Source organism: Lemur catta, chromosome 18 (assembly GCF_020740605.2).
Source record: "Lemur catta isolate mLemCat1 chromosome 18, mLemCat1.pri, whole genome shotgun sequence".
Taxonomy (NCBI): Eukaryota; Metazoa; Chordata; class Mammalia; order Primates; family Lemuridae; genus Lemur; species Lemur catta.
In genome coordinates this window covers 39,510,122-39,526,817 of record NC_059145.1, presented here as the reverse complement: position 1 = coordinate 39,526,817, position 16,696 = coordinate 39,510,122, and the positions used below count along the sequence as shown (strand labels likewise).

At 44.5% G+C, this 16,696-nt stretch overlaps 1 protein-coding gene across 2 annotated transcripts in view; it reads left to right on the top strand.

Annotated features, from left to right (window-relative positions):
- ARIH2 (ariadne RBR E3 ubiquitin protein ligase 2) overlaps nt 1–10,400 on the top strand; it is a 46,805-nt gene extending 36,405 nt beyond the window's left edge. For both annotated transcript variants that reach the window (XM_045530286.1, XM_045530287.1), the window contains 11 exons: nt 156–306; nt 1,147–1,268; nt 2,495–2,604; nt 3,990–4,107; nt 5,045–5,095; nt 5,186–5,207; nt 6,846–6,997; nt 7,546–7,689; nt 8,307–8,375; nt 9,612–9,695; nt 9,922–10,400. In XM_045530286.1, coding sequence (XP_045386242.1) covers nt 156–306; nt 1,147–1,268; nt 2,495–2,604; nt 3,990–4,107; nt 5,045–5,095; nt 5,186–5,207; nt 6,846–6,997; nt 7,546–7,689; nt 8,307–8,375; nt 9,612–9,695; nt 9,922–9,993 — 1,095 coding nt within the window. In that variant the 3' untranslated portion in view covers nt 9,994–10,400. The remainder of the gene's footprint in view (nt 1–155; nt 307–1,146; nt 1,269–2,494; nt 2,605–3,989; nt 4,108–5,044; nt 5,096–5,185; nt 5,208–6,845; nt 6,998–7,545; nt 7,690–8,306; nt 8,376–9,611; nt 9,696–9,921) is intronic.
- The last annotated feature ends 6,296 nt before the right edge of the window (nt 10,401–16,696 follow it).

The following is a 16,696-nucleotide window of genomic DNA, read 5'->3' as shown; positions in this document are numbered from 1 at the left end:
TGGCATGTACTTTATACTTAGTACCCTTGCAACTCAGAGTCCACACATTGCAGTTGAGCTTTGACACTTGTTGCAAGGTCAATATTACCTTCCATGCACCCAACTGTATGAGGTGTTATGGCCTCTTTGGTTCATGTGGCTCTACCTCTCTTCAGGTCCCCACAGCCCATCCTTCTCACCACTGTGCAGTGTGTATGCAGTTTGTGCGGAAGGAAAACCTACTCTCTCTGGCCTGTCAGCACCAGTTTTGCCGCAGCTGCTGGGAGCAGCATTGCTCAGTACTTGTCAAGGATGGCGTGGGTGTGGGTAAGTCTGCCATAGAACTTTTAAAAGGCTGGCATAAAGTGTTTATCTTCGACCCTGGCTTTTTGTGTACTCAGGTAAACTGTTTTTTTCCTGAGGCTGATTGAGGTTTTTATTGTCAGAACTAGTGGTTTCCAAACACATCAGTCTAAACAATCTAAAAGTTTTCCCCAGTCCTCAGCAAAATGAGAAACTTAAAGATATTGTAAAAGGCGAAAGATTTATACCATCTGAAGAGAAGCGAGAGTACAAGATATTGTAAACCTAGTGTGAGTGTAAGGCTGCCTTCTCTCACCTTTTGGGAGAATGGTCCTTTTAAGCTGCCTACCTTGATTCCGCAAGTGGCAGCCATAACTCGGTAGCACCCAAGAGAGTTTGCTGCTATTTAGGTAATGTAGTAGCACAAGTCAAATTTGATGATTAGTTACAGGAGTATTAATTATACTATGACTTGATGATATTGAAACTAATTATCATCACATTAATTGGTATCTGCAAAATACCACAATTGGTAATAATCACATGCAGATAATACTAAACATCATAAAACTAAATTATTAGTCAAGAACCCCATATGAAGATTTCTAAAATGATTTTGTTAAAAAATAAAAATGATTTTGTAATTTAGTGGTGCTATTGGTGATATATAGGTATAATTTTGGATAATATTTTAGTTATATCACTTTGAAAATATGTTAATTTTTCTCTTCTCTTTGGATAAATTCTGTTGCTTCAGGGATTTCCTATATGGAATCTGGATTTGTTGGTTAAACCCGGCAGGCAAGTATATTGTCTTGTGTCTTCTGTAATATGGTTGTCTATCAAGTTGTCTTTGTTCAACAGGAGTCTCTTGTATGGCTCAGGACTGTCCACTCCGTACACCAGAAGACTTTGTGTTTCCGTTGCTTCCCAACGAAGAATTGAGAGACAAATACAGGCGCTACCTCTTCAGGGACTACGTGGAGGTATGGCCAGATGGTCACCACAGTTACTTATTTTATAGATTAGGTTACCATTAGGTACTGTTCTTTAAAGAAAGAGCTCCATGGCTTTAAAAAAGTTTGAAAACCGCTAGAGTGGTATTGAACACAGTCCCTGGAGTCAGACAGACCAATGTGTGAAACCCAGGTCTGTTCTTTCCTTGCTGTGCAGCTGTTGACCCATTATTTTACCTCTCCGAGTCTTGGTTTTCTCTTTTGTAGAATGGGCAGACATCCCCACCTTATACATAGTTGCTTAATACATTGACTGCCATGTGAGTTGTATTTAACTGAGGCTAGTTTTGACCCTGGGGCCTTGTAAAGCAAAACCCTGCAGTTGGTTCATGAAAATATTACTTGTTGATGTTCTTATTGTTACAATTAATATTGACAGTTTAATTCTAAAAACATGGATTGTGTTGCATATAATTCATGCACAGAAAACAATTAAAAAATAGCAAATTAGGAAGGATCATTTTGTTTTAATAAAACACCATGGCCCTAGGGGAAAAATTTTTTTTTTTAGTGTGGCAGTCAATGTATTAAACAAGCTATTGTATGTCAGGGGATGAACACAAATCAGGCATATGTCAGGATTTGCTGTTTCCTTCAGTTTACTGTGTGATTCAGCACAGAGAAAAAGGGTATTGCTTTTTGAGCAATTTGAAAACTTGTCTAGTTTCCAGCATGGTCAGTTTTGGAGCCCTTTCCCACTATTGGGCTACCTATATGAGCTTGCTGATTCCATGCAGCATAGTTTTCATCTTTGTCCTTTATGCCTAAGCTTATTGGATTAATTTGTGGACTGGGTCTTCTCACGCATGTGCTGCAGAATAAACAGGAGGCCTTGTTATTTGTGCTGTTTGCTGCCTTTGGTAGATTCCTGAGGGTCGTTGAGCCCCTCATCGCTATCTTATACACAGCTAACTGGGCTGTTCCTTTCCAGCCCTGGTCCATAGGCACGTTCATCTCACAGATGCAATTTTGTATTCTACTTCATAACATAAATCATTCTGGTGAGATGCTGCCTGGTTTCAAAGATCCTCTTCAGTATTGGACTAATGTCTGATCTTCATGGCATCTATCCTGAGTTCATATAGCTCCTTGATATAGTCATTAGCTAGAAGAACAGAATTTGAGCACTCAAGGGGTCTAATTTGGAGGCAGCAACTAAGGGATGTCCTCATTGTTTCCCCTTGGTGTGTTCACAGAGTCATTACCAGCTCCAGCTGTGCCCTGGTGCAGACTGCCCCATGGTTATTCGGGTACAGGAGCCTAGAGCTCGCCGAGTCCAGTGCAATCGGTGTAACGAGGTCTTCTGGTAAGAGTGAGTGGGTAGTGAGCAGCCTTGGGCTTGTGCCCCATCCTCCTCCAAAGCACCCACTGCTATTGCTGTGTATGAAGGCGGGGATGGGAGAGGCGAGGTCTCTGAGCCAAAAGAGCAGCTCTTCTCCAAGTGGACAGATTTGTGCCTAGTAATCTCCTGGTCCACAAGGTGTTTGATAAGTATTCAGTCTGGAGACAAGGAAGTGGCACAAATTTTTGGAGAATGTGTTAATGGTTTATACTAGTAGGACTCAATGGCCCAGAGATTGTGTGGGTATGTTTATCTACCTGCACATATAATTCACTGTGTTTGAAAGTACGGCCTTCAGCGTTTTAATCTTTCTGTCTTAGCCTTTCTTGGCTAATTTCTATAAAACTAATTCATAAATATATATCTGCTTCCATTCAATAGATGTCATGGGAATAACTAAAGTTTATTGGAGGCTTACCAGGTGACAGGCACTATCCTGATCATTTTCCCTACATTATCACATTTGTATATGACCATTATGTTCTAGGTGAGGAAATTGAGGTACAAGGTAAACCTGCTAGTAAATGGCAGAGCCATAATTTAGATCCAGATCTGTCATCCTAATCATGCCTCCTTGGGAAAAGATTCATGGTGAGGCTTCAGAGAAACTACAATGGGAAATGTGTTTGTGGGCACACATGCCTGACTTTCAAGATATTGTTGAGGAACTCTATGGTCCACCTAAGGTTAAGAATCGGTAATGTAATTCCCTTCATCCTGTGTCCCACTTTACCAACTTCTTTCTCTGGAGCATGTGTTTGGCTATGTGCCTGAGGGCCTTTACTATCCACAAGAGTACTGTTGGCTTGGACAAAAGGGAAATTGAAAACATAAGAGCCCAGCCTGATGAGTATTGGAGTGATTTTCTTTTCTATTTTAAGTTTCAAGCGTCGCCAGATGTATCATGACCCTACAGATTTCACAAGTTCTGACATTTGTGCATCCTCGTGTGCACGTCTGGCTGGGAGGTGAGGTGAGACTCCCAGAAGTAGATCTCAATCCTGCCTTGATCTGAGCTGAGAAGTCCTTCTCAGAGCACCTTACCATGCCCTTTCAGAGGCTGAGCTGTGTTTTTTTGACATCCTTTCAGGAAGGGGTGACACTGCACAAGATACTTAAACAGAAACATTTTATTTGGGCATATTAAAGCATGTCTTAGAAGGTCTCAGGATGAAGAGACATTGATGCAGTATTTCATTATTATCCTGGGAAGGTAAAGGTCCCAGAGGTCTTGAAAGGTAACTTTACGAGCTCTAGTTCATGATCTGTTGGCTTGGACAAAAGGAAAATTTAAAACATGGAACCCTGACTTAACAAGTATTTGAATGTTTTTCTTTTCCAATTTCAAGTTTCAAGTGTCGTCAGATGTATCACGCCCCCACAGACTGCGCCACAATCCGGAAATGGCTCACGAAGTGTGCAGATGACTCTGAAACGGCCAACTACATTAGTGCTCACACTAAAGATGTAAGGACTGTATCTTACCTATCATGGATTTGCCCCTCTTAGTGCTGTCCAGGGCCTTGCCTTGGAGATTTGCCATCTGAGAACACAGCACCCGGAGTCCCAGGGCCCTTGCTAGGGGCTGCAGGCCTCACTCAGACTTGGCAGAGTTTGCAGCAGTTTATCATAGGTGCATTTATTTTAATAAAATGCTGAAATACCTGGAAAAGTTTGACCCACAGGGGAACTGATTAGAAGAAAATTAACTTTTATTGAATTCCTACCAGGCTTTAACAGCTCTGGGAAGAGGAGATTTATTAGCTACACCTGATAAGTAGTAAGTCTGTAATGTAAGCCCAGGCCTGCCCAATTCTCATTTTGAAGCTTCCCATGGGAAAGTATGGCCTACAGCCTTTTAGGGGCCACTATACCCTGTGCCAGTCACTCACTGAATCAGATGCTCTCAAGCACAGCTGTGACTATGACATCATTAAACTTAGTCCACTTCATGGTAGTGAGAAGGCACAGCATCAGACTGGTCTCTGCATTGCTGCCTGAGGTTGCTGGCATCTCTCAAATGAGAGAGAGAAGAGATTTAGAGGTGGTTTTCTTGCCCCCTTCTGGAAGCAAATGTCCAGGCAAGCTGATCAGGACTTAATCCAGTGTGGCAGCTCTTGTGCTTCTTTGGCAGTCCTCTCAAGCAGGCAGGCTTTCTGCTGATTCAGCCCTGTGCTTAATCTGAGCAGCTTCATGGCAGGGGCAGATGGTGCTTGAAGTGTTTCAGAGCCAAATATGCTGACCTCATTTCCTTGAATTGCTATTCCAGCCTCAGCGACCTGCCGCATTTAAGTGAGATACTCACCCTAGGAGTGCTCGCACAAGTGCCAGGAGCTTTTGTGTAATTTGTCTTAAAACTGACCTGGTGGTACGTGAGCCTAATGGCACTCTTCTGTCTCCTCAGTGTCCCAAGTGCAACATCTGTATTGAGAAGAATGGAGGCTGCAATCACATGGTGAGCAGAAGCCTGTATACTTTGCATGTGTGACATGGAGCCTTTGATCAGCGTGCCCTTAACATGTTCTCTTCTGTTTCCCTCTGACAGCAATGCTCTAAATGTAAACACGGTGAGTCCCAGGCTTGGTGCGTAAGGCCCAGTAGCATGGTCTGTGTTTCTCTCGCTTGGGTCTCCATTGCCATTTTAGTGAGTACTTTTGTAGTGAAATGACAAAACAGAGCGGAGCCTTAGTCACTTACAGTCACAATCATTGGCATGAAGTAGCTCTTGAATTTTATTTATTTTTTATCTTTTGGTCCCTCTTATAATCCCACTGCCTCATTGCTGACACACGTAGTCAGAAGTAAAGTTTGAGATGACCCTTGTGATTCTCAGTCATCCAAGAAGATTTTAGTGTGTTCATTTTATTCTTTTTGCCAAGGCAGGTAAGTAGCATGGGGCTTATCTGTGCAACCTTATAGATAACCTTTTAGAGCAAGTTGTACATGGTTTTGCCAGAAGTAGTAAAATAATATTTTCCCTTGAAATTTTATAAAGTTTCTCAAGAGGGTCTTGATTTAGCCTTCAGGTCTCTTTCATCTGTCAGAAACAGTTTACATAGCTAGAACCTGTTGGTTTTGGGTTTTCTCCTGCCAGGTCAAGTGAAGAAACAAAATCCTTTCAAGTAGAAAATATGTCCAAGTAGGTCTCCTATACAACTGCTTTGATGCCGACCAGGAGCTCCTGAGAGTTTCTCTTTGTAAGGGCCCATACGAATGCTATTCCTAGGAGACCTCTGTAATCAGAGTGGACGTGGCAAGGTCTTAGGAACAGTGACTGCAGTGTAGAACGAAAATAGGCGAATAGAAATGTGGCATATTTCCTCCATGGGCACCCCCTTATTTGTGTTTGAGTGAGAGAGAAGCATATCACACATTTAGACCAATGCAAAATATGCAAAAGACACACAGTTTTAAAAAATGACAAACACCCCACTACCCCACATTCCTAGAGCCTAAGAAGCCCCCATGTGCCCCTCCTTAGTCTCTGTATCTCTCGACACACACAGTTATTAACTACCATCCCTTGCTTTGCTGTATAGTTATACCACCTATATGGGCAACCGTAGGGAGTATATTATTTTTTAAAACAGTAGGAAGCTCCTCATTGAGAAAAGGGCAGTATTGCCACTATTAAATGAGGGCTTCCAGGAAAAGAGCTGAACCGTCTCTGGGTTTGCCTTTGGCTTCGCTAAGACTTCATGAGAACCCCTTTTGGGAAGTCAGTGAGCCAGGTTATGAGAGTGAATCCTGGGAAATAGAATTTGCCACTGTCAGAGTGTCTGGCAGAGGCAGAAAATAGACCAGGTATAAGGTATTATTAGAACACACGTTGTGTATTCTCAACAACCAGGTGGGTCTCACTTGGACAAGTTTCTTCTTCTCATAGTGGCATTGACACAGCAGACCAGTGGTCTTGGCACAGTCAGCATCTACCTGTATGGAATTAATAAAGCACAAAGCACATGTGCTCAAGGAATAGAGAATATCCACAGGCTGTTCATATCAACAAGGAGAGACCACAGGGACAGTTGCGATAGGACAGGGATGAGAGGTGTACATTCTCTTTGGAAAGAGACACCCTTGGGAAGTTTTGGTCAGGTCACCCCTCTGGGGCGGGGTCTGTTCATCCCACTGCTTTGCCTATACCTTGGAGGAATGTGGGGTTGTCTTGTGGGTATAAATGACTCTTCCTCTGTTCTGTGCAGACTTCTGCTGGATGTGTCTAGGAGATTGGAAGACTCATGGCAGTGAGTACTACGAATGCAGCCGTTACAAGGAGAATCCTGACATTGTCAACCAGAGCCAGCAAGCCCAGGCCAGGGAAGCACTCAAGAAGTACTTATTCTACTTTGAGAGGGTAGGTGTCCTCCCCTGCACCTGCCCTTTCAAGGTGTGCTACTTTACTTGGCCTGCTGGAGTGGGATTCCCAGGGACTGGTAGACAGGAGCAGCTAGCCCTAGCTGACGGGGATGGACCTGGTACTGACCTTGGTTGAATGTCAGATTGAAGGACAATGAAGGGCCATCAGGCAGTCTTTTCCATCTAGTGCCATCTTAGTAGTAAGATTTAGAGAACAGTTCCTTTCAGGGAGACCCTTCAGAAGCCCAAAGAACATAGCACATTTTAGTCTCTAAGCACAGTAGGCCTAGCTTTGCTTAGTCCTCAGGGCTGGAGTCCCATTGCCCCAGAGGGGTGGAGTGATCTGGCAGGGGGATAGCTCCTCTGGAGAGGTTAGAAGTGTGGACTGATGAAGACCCCTTCCCACACTCTCAAGGACACACAGTCCCCATAAGTTAGAGGAGTCTGTAACCGTGCCCTGCCAGCAAGGTGTCTCCTGAACTCCTGTGTAGACCGATGTACCTTCCTGGGCCTCTTGCAGCTTTCTCTCCCTTCTGTACCCTATAGTGGGAAAACCACAACAAAAGCTTGCAACTAGAGGCACAGACATACCAGCGGATTCATGAGAAGATTCAGGAGAGGGTTATGAACAATCTGGGGACATGGATCGACTGGCAATACCTACAGAATGCTGCCAAGCTCTTGGCCAAGGTATCCACCACCTCACTTTTCCAATCCCCAGTCCAATGCCTGGCTGTGTCAGGCACAGACCTCTGAGGGTGGGAGGCCCTGTGGGGCTGGTGGGGTTAGCACCCTACGCAGCCCTGCATGCTTCTGCTTATAGGTCCACATTTCCCTATAATGTATGCCTCAAGGGCCCAGCCCTCTGCTGGATGTTCAGGAGATTTCTAAGAAGAATGTTCCACTGCCTCTACCTGCAGAGAAAACTAGAGCGTTTTTCTTCTCCTTTTGTCCCATTTGTGTATCACTCAAAGAAAAATAAGAGGTTGTCTTTGGACAAGTATTGAGATAGATGTGTGGACTCTGATAGAAAAGAGGACTCCAGAGGGAAAAGCCATTGAGGCAACTGTTAGTAATAAATTACAGTTTGAAAAAGGAACTGTGGGTGTGTTGTAACCATTTTTTATTTTAGTTTTTCGTATGCCCTCCCCCCAGTTCATCCTCTTTGGCTTGGCCTCATTTCTTTCAGGCCCATACCTCTAGAGCCAGGCTAATTTGCATGGTGGAGTAAGAATTCTAAGAGTCACCTGAACTGCAACTAGGTTAGAATCACAGACACAAGTCCCTTCTCTTTTTTCCTATTGCAGTGTCGATACACCCTGCAATACACCTACCCATATGCGTACTACATGGAGTCTGGACCCAGGAAGAAACTGGTAAGGCAAAGCCATCCATCCCTCCACTCTATCGTATTCGCTTCAGAGGTCCCCTTGTCTGCCAGCACTTTGCAGGAGAGCAGGATGCAGGTCCTGGTCATTGGGAGGGCAAAATCAAAACAAACCTGTCTAATTGCAAAATTCCATTTCTACTTTGGGCACCTCCAAAATAGATCTCAGGTTCTGACACATCTTGTGTAATAGTAAAGCAGAGGTACCTAAGCCCTGAACAACCAACCATATTTATAGGATGATTGGCTAAAAAGGTCTGCAGCACTGGGGAGACCAATGCCCATGCTTTAGGGGATAATTTAGCATGCATGTCTCTGAGTTATAATTGACTTTTATACCTTTGTTTAATTCTTCATCTTAGATATGTGTTATTCACGCTAATTACAAAGTAATTCACATTTATTGTTTTAAATGTTGGAAAACATAGAAAAGCATTTACATCATCCTTAATTCCACCAGTAAGAAGTGACCACTATTAGCATTTTCCAGCCTTGTAAAACTAATATTATATATGTACTCAAGGTTATATATAACAACATTTTATTGTTACAGCAGCTTATCATTATAGCTATCACAGTTTACCAGACTGGTAAATACCATTTTTTAAATGACTGCATAAATGTCCCATTATATGCTTGTTTCTGTCCCATTTGTTGTTTCTGTTTTTTGCTATTTTAAATTGGATATTGAGGGACATTTTTGTGCATGAAGCCGTATCTCCTTAGATACGTAATTACTAAGTCAATACTAAGTTTGAGTATTTTCAAGGCTCTTGATTTTATGTAAGGGCTGAAAAAAATGAAAAGTTCAGTGAATACAGTGTCTGAGAATATTCATTGTGACTTGTTTTTTGCAACATCTGTTTATGTATATGTTGGGAGCATTCTCTCCAGTGGCTTAAATTCTTCCCCTTCCTCTGGAAATGGAGGGTGGGTTCGCCTTGTCATTTGGCCATACTCTTAGGGTAGCCTTTTGTTTGTTTTTTTTTCTTTTGTTCTCTTTTTCTACTTTCTGTCTTTAATTTTTCCATCTGCTTTTGTGAAAGAAGAGCCTTTTGTTTGGATTCTGGCTCTGTGCATAGGGAATTTCACTATCTGAGGGCAGCATCAGGGTTGTCTATAGTTCTGCAAGCCAGAGGTGCTGTTTGTGCCCCCACACCCCAATCTATAGGCCCTGCCCCGGCTACAGCCCCCTCACCTTTTGACTCCTGCTCTACCTATACAGTTTGAATACCAGCAGGCTCAGCTGGAGGCTGAAATCGAAAACCTCTCGTGGAAAGTGGAGCGTGCAGACAGCTATGACAGAGGGGTAAGTGTCTGCTGTCTTCTAGGACTCTATATTGCAGGTAAGGGAGGATTGGCATGGTAATAGGTGGCAGTGTGGTAGTCATGTGGACTGGAAGCTGCTGCTGAGAAGGGTGGGCAGGGCAATGCATTTGACTCCTTGAAGCCCCTGACAAAGTAGGTATGGCTTTGGTTCATCCGTCCTCTTGGGACTGGGCCATGTCAGCACCCATCTTGCTTCCCTGGTGCAGGACTTGGAGAACCAGATGCACATAGCGGAGCAGCGGAGGAGAACCCTACTGAAGGATTTCCATGACACCTAGTTGGGACATGGATGTGCTGGGGTGAGGAAGATGTGGCTGCAAGGTCTCCCAGCTGCCATACTGCATGCTGCAGGCTCTGCCTTTCACGACCCCAGTCAACAGCCAGGGCCCTACTCCTGAGAGACACTGGCAACACCTCTTAGTCGATTTCTGTTTTCTTCTCATCTTTTCACTTTTTGTTTTTACCAGGGTAGAGGCCGTGTTGAATTGACCTCTTTTCAGGACTTTTAATTTGCCCCTGGATGGTTGTTGGGAGGGAGGGAGAGTTTTTTTCTGAATGGCTATTAATAGTATTAGATCATTACAACTTATGTAATTTTCAAAGGTTGTACAATTATACAAAAAAAAGCAAAACATAGGATAACACAGAGCCCTTTTTAAAAATAAATTGGCATTGGAGTGTTTTACCCTCTAGCTATTTTACTTAGACTGTAACATATGCTGCCCACCCCTACCCTGCCTCAGAATGTCTGTACTTCAAGAGGGTCCCAGAGTGGTCTCTGCTGTCCAAATTCACATGTGTTTGGCCAGAGCTGGAGTCGCAAGGGAAGAGCGTGAGTGGCAGATGGTGAAGAATTAAGTTGGCCTGTGCAATGGGCATATGGAGCACAGGGAGTCACATTATGCCTCCTGCCTTACCTTGGCAGTAAGAAGACAGTACAGAACAGGGTCATCTTGCCACCGGGTGTTGTCATCTCTGGTGGTGCTGTGTGTCTGTGGGCTCATCTTTATTAAAAGTGAGGTTTACCTGAGTCTGGCTACTGAGGCCGGAGCCTACAGCATACATAGGTGGGCTGTGACCCTACAGACTAGGAGACACAGGTTCAGCATAGTATCTCCTTTTGTCTCATAAACGCAGAGATCTACTTTCAAAGGGAATTGTCCCCCCCAAACAAATTTGCTTTACCCAAACAAATTTGCTTTACCTTCATCCCTTCTTTTGTGCCAGTATTCAAGTGGTGTAACTGGCCAGGGTCACATGCAGCTGTACCTGAGGCTGTCTTGCTGCACTCCCCTCTGGTGAACATCAGGATCAGAGTTCAGCATGGCCTCCCTGGCCTGGGGGCCAGGTTTTCATGTTACCTGTAACGTGTCAAGTGGCTGCTCTGAGACTGGGGAGTATTCCCCCTTGCCTGGTCCAAGCTGTCAAAGGAGACCACCTCTAGGATCTGGGAGTCTAAGACCAGGAGAGTCCTTGGTTTGTGGTCCTAGCTCTTGTATCCTGTACTAGGAGGGGCTGGCCAGAGGAAAGAACCAGCTTTTGCACAGTCAAGTGCAAGGGAGCAGATAGTTTACCTGTCCTGAACCTGGTCCTGTGGGCCTTCGAAAAGTTAGATCTGTGATCTCTGGGGTTTCTGTGGCTTTGTTCAGTGCCTCCACTGTGAGGCAGGCAGAGCTGTCCATACTCTCCCAGGCCTCCTTGATCTCCTGGGAGAGCTGATAGGGAGATCTGTGAATATTGTGGAGGAAATTCTTTGATATTTCATACATTTCATCTCCAGTCAGCAATTTCCCAGGTACCATGTAAGCGGTAAAACTGAGTCATTCTTGACAGATGACAGATGTGACTCTTGAGGTCATGCTGTAAAGGGCTGGTTGTGGGTTCCCTTTCCCTTTCTTCCCCTAGGGTTTTGTCTCTTCCTGTTGTCCCCAGGAAGGGAGAGACTGTGGGATGGATTGGGGGAACAAATTCGGAGTGTAGCAAATGCACGCAGAATGGCACAGCGGGAGCTAATAGTGAATGAGGAGAGCAGCTGCTGCGGGACTCAGGGGCGGGGTGTGAATGCTTTGTTGGCACACAGAGTATCCTGGCATCTGGAGCCTTCATCTCTCCGAGTCCTTTCTGTGGCAGTACCGCGGCACAGGATCTGAGTTTCAGCTGTGCATCCTAAGTCACACCCTGGGCATTTTTTGGACTGCATAGCTGCCAGGTTCTGCGCTTGTGTCCAGCTGTGGCCCTGCCCACTGGAGCTGCAGGGGTTTCTGTGCCCAGCCTATAGCCTTTAGCTCTTGATCTGTGGAGAACTTTCTTTTATGCCCTCGGTGGCCGTCCTTTGTTAACATTATCAGGAAGACGGAAACGGTTGGGCAGAATTTTTCTGCCCTACAAAGGATAGAAGAGAAAAGAAGACAGTATTTTCATGAATTCACCATATCTCTTTGTTTTTCTTCAAAGTAACAGTTAATTGAGCCAATGTCATCTGCTCCAAGTTGAGTGGTTTATTCAAAATAAACTGTAAGTTTCTGATTATAAAAGTGTGTGTAGAGTCTTTCTTCAAAGGGTCTAAGTAGCCTGCTGAGCCCCAGAGGGGTCTGGCCAGTCAACACTAGATGAGAGCCTTCCTGTCAGTTGGCCCCTTCCTCCTGAGGGCCATGAAGCTCCCACTGGCTGGATTTGGCTCTGCCTTTTTTTCCTTTCTGGTTGTGTGGGGAGAGGACACCTGTAAGTGGTCCCTGTGGGGAGAAGAGGAATATCGAGTCCCTCCAAAGCAGATGCTGGAACATAGGACTGTAGAGTATGGCAGTGATGTCTTCACGGGGGCCCTGAGGTTTATGAAGAAACAACTCAGGACAGAAACTGGAAGTGTTTGGAATCTAATCCCTAAGATGAACAGGAAATGGGGTTTGGGTTTTTGTTTGTTTGTTTGTTTTTGTTTTTTGAGGCAGAGTCCTGCTCCTTCACCCTGGGTAGAGTGCCATGGTGTCAGCTTAGCTCACAGCAACTTCAAACTCCTGGGCTCCAGCAATCCTTCTGCCTCAGCCTCCCCAGTAGCTGGGACTACAGGCATGCACCACCATGCCCGGCTAATTTTTTCTATATATTTTTAGTAGTCCAGCTAATTTCTTTCTATTTTTTAGTAGAGACGGGATCTTGCTCTTGCTCAGGCTCATCTGGAACTCCTGAGCTCAAACGATCTACCTCGGCCTCCCAGAGAGCTAGGATTACAGGCGTGAGCCACCGTGCCCGGCCAGGGTTTGGGTTCTGATTGAGGGTTCCCTGTTTGTGGTGTCAGGAGTGGCAGCAACTTCTATGGTGAGGTAGCTTGGGGGTAACGTGAAAGCTCCAGAGCTGTGAACAGCATGCACAGAACAGATGAGGCTAGAAGAGACCTTAGGCACTGCCATTCTGAATTCCACAGTGTGCCAACCCCGATGCTTGGCACCTGGCATACAGTGGTGTGCTGTACTCTCTAGGAGCCTTCAGCCCATGGGGGACACAAAAGGAATTGGTCACTAGTGATTGTTTTTACTGGGGCAGCAAGTCCCGGGCCTGAAAGACCACCCATGCATAGGGTCACTCCTGCAGACAGTGAGCAGGATACCATGGCGTTGGCACCATACCCTTGGTGATCCTAGAAAGAGACAAGTGGAAATACATTCTAGCAAAGTGCAGAGGAGGGGTTTTCCATGTAGCCCCCAGGGGTTCACAAAACAAGCATCTGAACATCAACTGTATGCTGGACTCTGGGGCACTGAGGACCCAGCCATTGATTAAATGAAGGCAGACCAGTTAGTGTTCCTGCAAGACACTAATAGTGACTGAGCACATACCCACTTGGTTATCACAGTGGACCTGTGAGGTAGGTATTGTCATCGTCCACATTACATAGCTGTTTAAAATGAGACTTTGCCCAAGGCTATAGGCAAATGGCAAACAACAAAAAACATGTTTGCTGTTAGAAACTAGAAAGTCCAGTTTTTATAATGCACGTTAGAACAGCTCAGCACAAGGCCCAGATTTGGCAGTGTGTAATCAGGAATGGAGGCGAGATTGCCATGGTGTCAAAAGGGACAGAGGTTTTAAAAGGCAGAGAAATTCTGCCTTTTGATGTGGTTGTGAAATTCCCACAGCCAACAGTAGGTGGAGCAGAAATGGGGGTGAAGCAGGCCCCCTGAAGCATGCTTGCCTTCTGTTGTGATGAGCTAGCAGAGAGAAGCCCCTGTGCATAGCAGTAGGTGTAACACAGCTGGATACAGGTAATAGAAAGGTAGAAGAATGGAATTCAGGAAAACAGGTTAAGGAAAGTGAGGATTTTATATTTATATGGTGGCAAAATTTTGAAAAGGCAAGAAGGAAATGATCTCAACATTCACTGGTACCAGAAAACCAGGAGATCCTTGTAAAAGTGTGATTGTTGTTGGTATTTATCATATATAAGAATTTTGACTTATTTCTATTATACTACTATATTCAGAAATTGAGAGACTTCTGACCCAACTAAGGTGGATTAGAGACAAACTGCAGTAAATCTGAACAGTCGTAAAGTGGTAATAGAATTTTCATCCCTTTAAGGGCCAGGCATAGTGATTCACACCTGTAATCCAAGCAACTCAAGAGGCTGAGGCGGGAGGATTGCTTGAGCCCAGGAGTTTTTTTTCTTCTTTACTATATCATTTATCTTTAATATAAGTACCAAGAAGAAAACTAAAAAGGGTCTATTAACAAATACAGCATACACAATAATAATAAATTCAAATGGCACAGAAAAGGATAAAACAAGAAGTGAAAGCTACCTTTTTCCAACCCTTCTTTCTCTAAAGGTTCTCGTTATTTCTAGAAAAATGATTTGTGCATATTCTGACGTATCTTTATATTTTCTTTATTTTTAAATTTATGCAATAAGGATCATGTAATACACATGCAAGCTACATCTTAGAGAACTTCAGGCACATGAACATGTGCCACATTTTAAAATGGCTGCATGCTAGGTATTAGGAGTGTATCACTATTATGGATACTTTGTTTCCTTTTAGTTTTTTATTTTGGTTTTTATGCAACATTTTTTTGTTTTTATTTTATTTTTAATTTCAGAATATTATGGGGATACAAACGTTTTGGTTATGTAAATTGCTTTTTGTATTGCTTGAGTCAAAGTTGTAAATGTGCTTATCCCCCAGATAGTGTGCATTGTACCCACTTGGTGTGAATTTACCCATCCCCCCAATCCCCCTCCCACCTGATTTCCAATGAATGTTAGTTCCATATGTGCACATAAATGTTGATCAATTAGTTCCAATTTAATGGTGAGTACATGTGTTTGTTTTTCCACTCTTGTGATATTTCACTTAGAGGAATAGTCTCCAGTTCCATCCACATTAATACAAGAGGTATTAGTTCACCATTTTTTTTTATGACTGAGTAGTACTCCCTGGTAGACATACACCACATTTGATTAATCCACTTGTATATTGATGGGCACTGGGTTGTTTCCACATCTTTGCAATCATGAATTGTGCTGCTATAAACGAGTGCAAGTGTCTTTTTTATAGAATGTCTTTTTTTCCTTTGGTAAATACCCAGTAGTTGGATTGCTGGATCAAATGGTAGTTCTACTTTTAGTCCTTTGAGGTATCTCCATACTACTTTCCATAGAGGTTGTACTAGTTTGTAGTCCCACCAGCAGTGTATGAGTGTTCCTCTCCGCATCCATGCCGACATCTGTTTTGGGACTTTTTGATAAAAGCTATTCTCACTGGGACCAGCCTGGGCAACAAACACAGTGAGACCCTGTCTCTAAAAAAATTAAGAAAAAATGTTTGGGCATGGTGGTGTGCACCTATAGTCCCAGCTACTCAGGAGGCTGAGACAGAAGGATCCCTTGAGCCCAGGAATTCGAGGCTATAGTGAGCTATGATCATGCCATCGCACTCCAGCCTGAGCAACAGCGTGAGACCCTGTTACTTAAAAAAAAAAAGGTTTTTTCCCCATCTATTTGACTTAGAAACATTCAGCACTTACATTTCTTTTGTAATTAATTTTAGGAGAAAGGGGCCAGGTCCTCACTGCCTCCACTTCTGCAGAGGGAGTAATAGGCCTGCCTGGTTGCCTGCAGAGCTGTCGCTTCCCACACTGGTGGCGACTGGTTAGCATCCCAGCTTTGGCCAGGCCCCAACAGATCCCATTACTACCTGCTGCTTCTCCATCCCTGAAACATCAAGAACCTCTCCTTTTGTGGAGCAGTGTTTCTCTGCATATCCTAAGGAGATTGACAAAGTCCCTGAGGGTGCCTGCAATGGTGAAACCGGCCATTGTGTGTAGAATCTGTCTCTTTTGGGCCTGCCTTTGGAACCCCTCACCTGCCCTAACTTGAGACCAGAAAATACAGATGGCGTTTTTCAAGGGGGAGTAGGAGGGGAAAAAGGGAGGTCTTAACAGGGTAAGGAGAAATCACCAGTGTCACCTTCCTTAATGGTATTATGTCTTCAGGTCTACCTGGGGGAGTCAGGGGTCAACTTCTGCCCTGGGGCCAATGCATCTCTGTCTGAGGATAACCCAGCCCTAGAAGAGCAGGGGGCACAAAAATGCCTTGGCACTTGGCCACTGGTATGTCTTCCCACCCCCGTTTTTGCTGATAATCTGAGTTTCATTTTCCTCTGAGGTAACGGTATCTCAATTGTGGAGGATCCCCTTGCCCCCTCTTCACATGTGCCAGCTTTAAGGCAAGGAGTGTTCCCCCTCACCCGATCACCTGCTGCATTCCTGCGGGTTACTGTTGGGAGGCTGACCTTCCTACCAGGACTCCTCCAGGATGCCCTCTGACCACCCCCCAGCCCGCACATCAGGCAGCTTCCTGAGGCCTGACTGCTGCAGGACTTTCCGGGAGATCGGACAACCGCTGAACGGACCTCCAAGAACGCCTACAGAAGGTCATGGGTCCTACCACATCTTCACGTAGGCAGTCATCGGCCTCTGCGGCGTCCG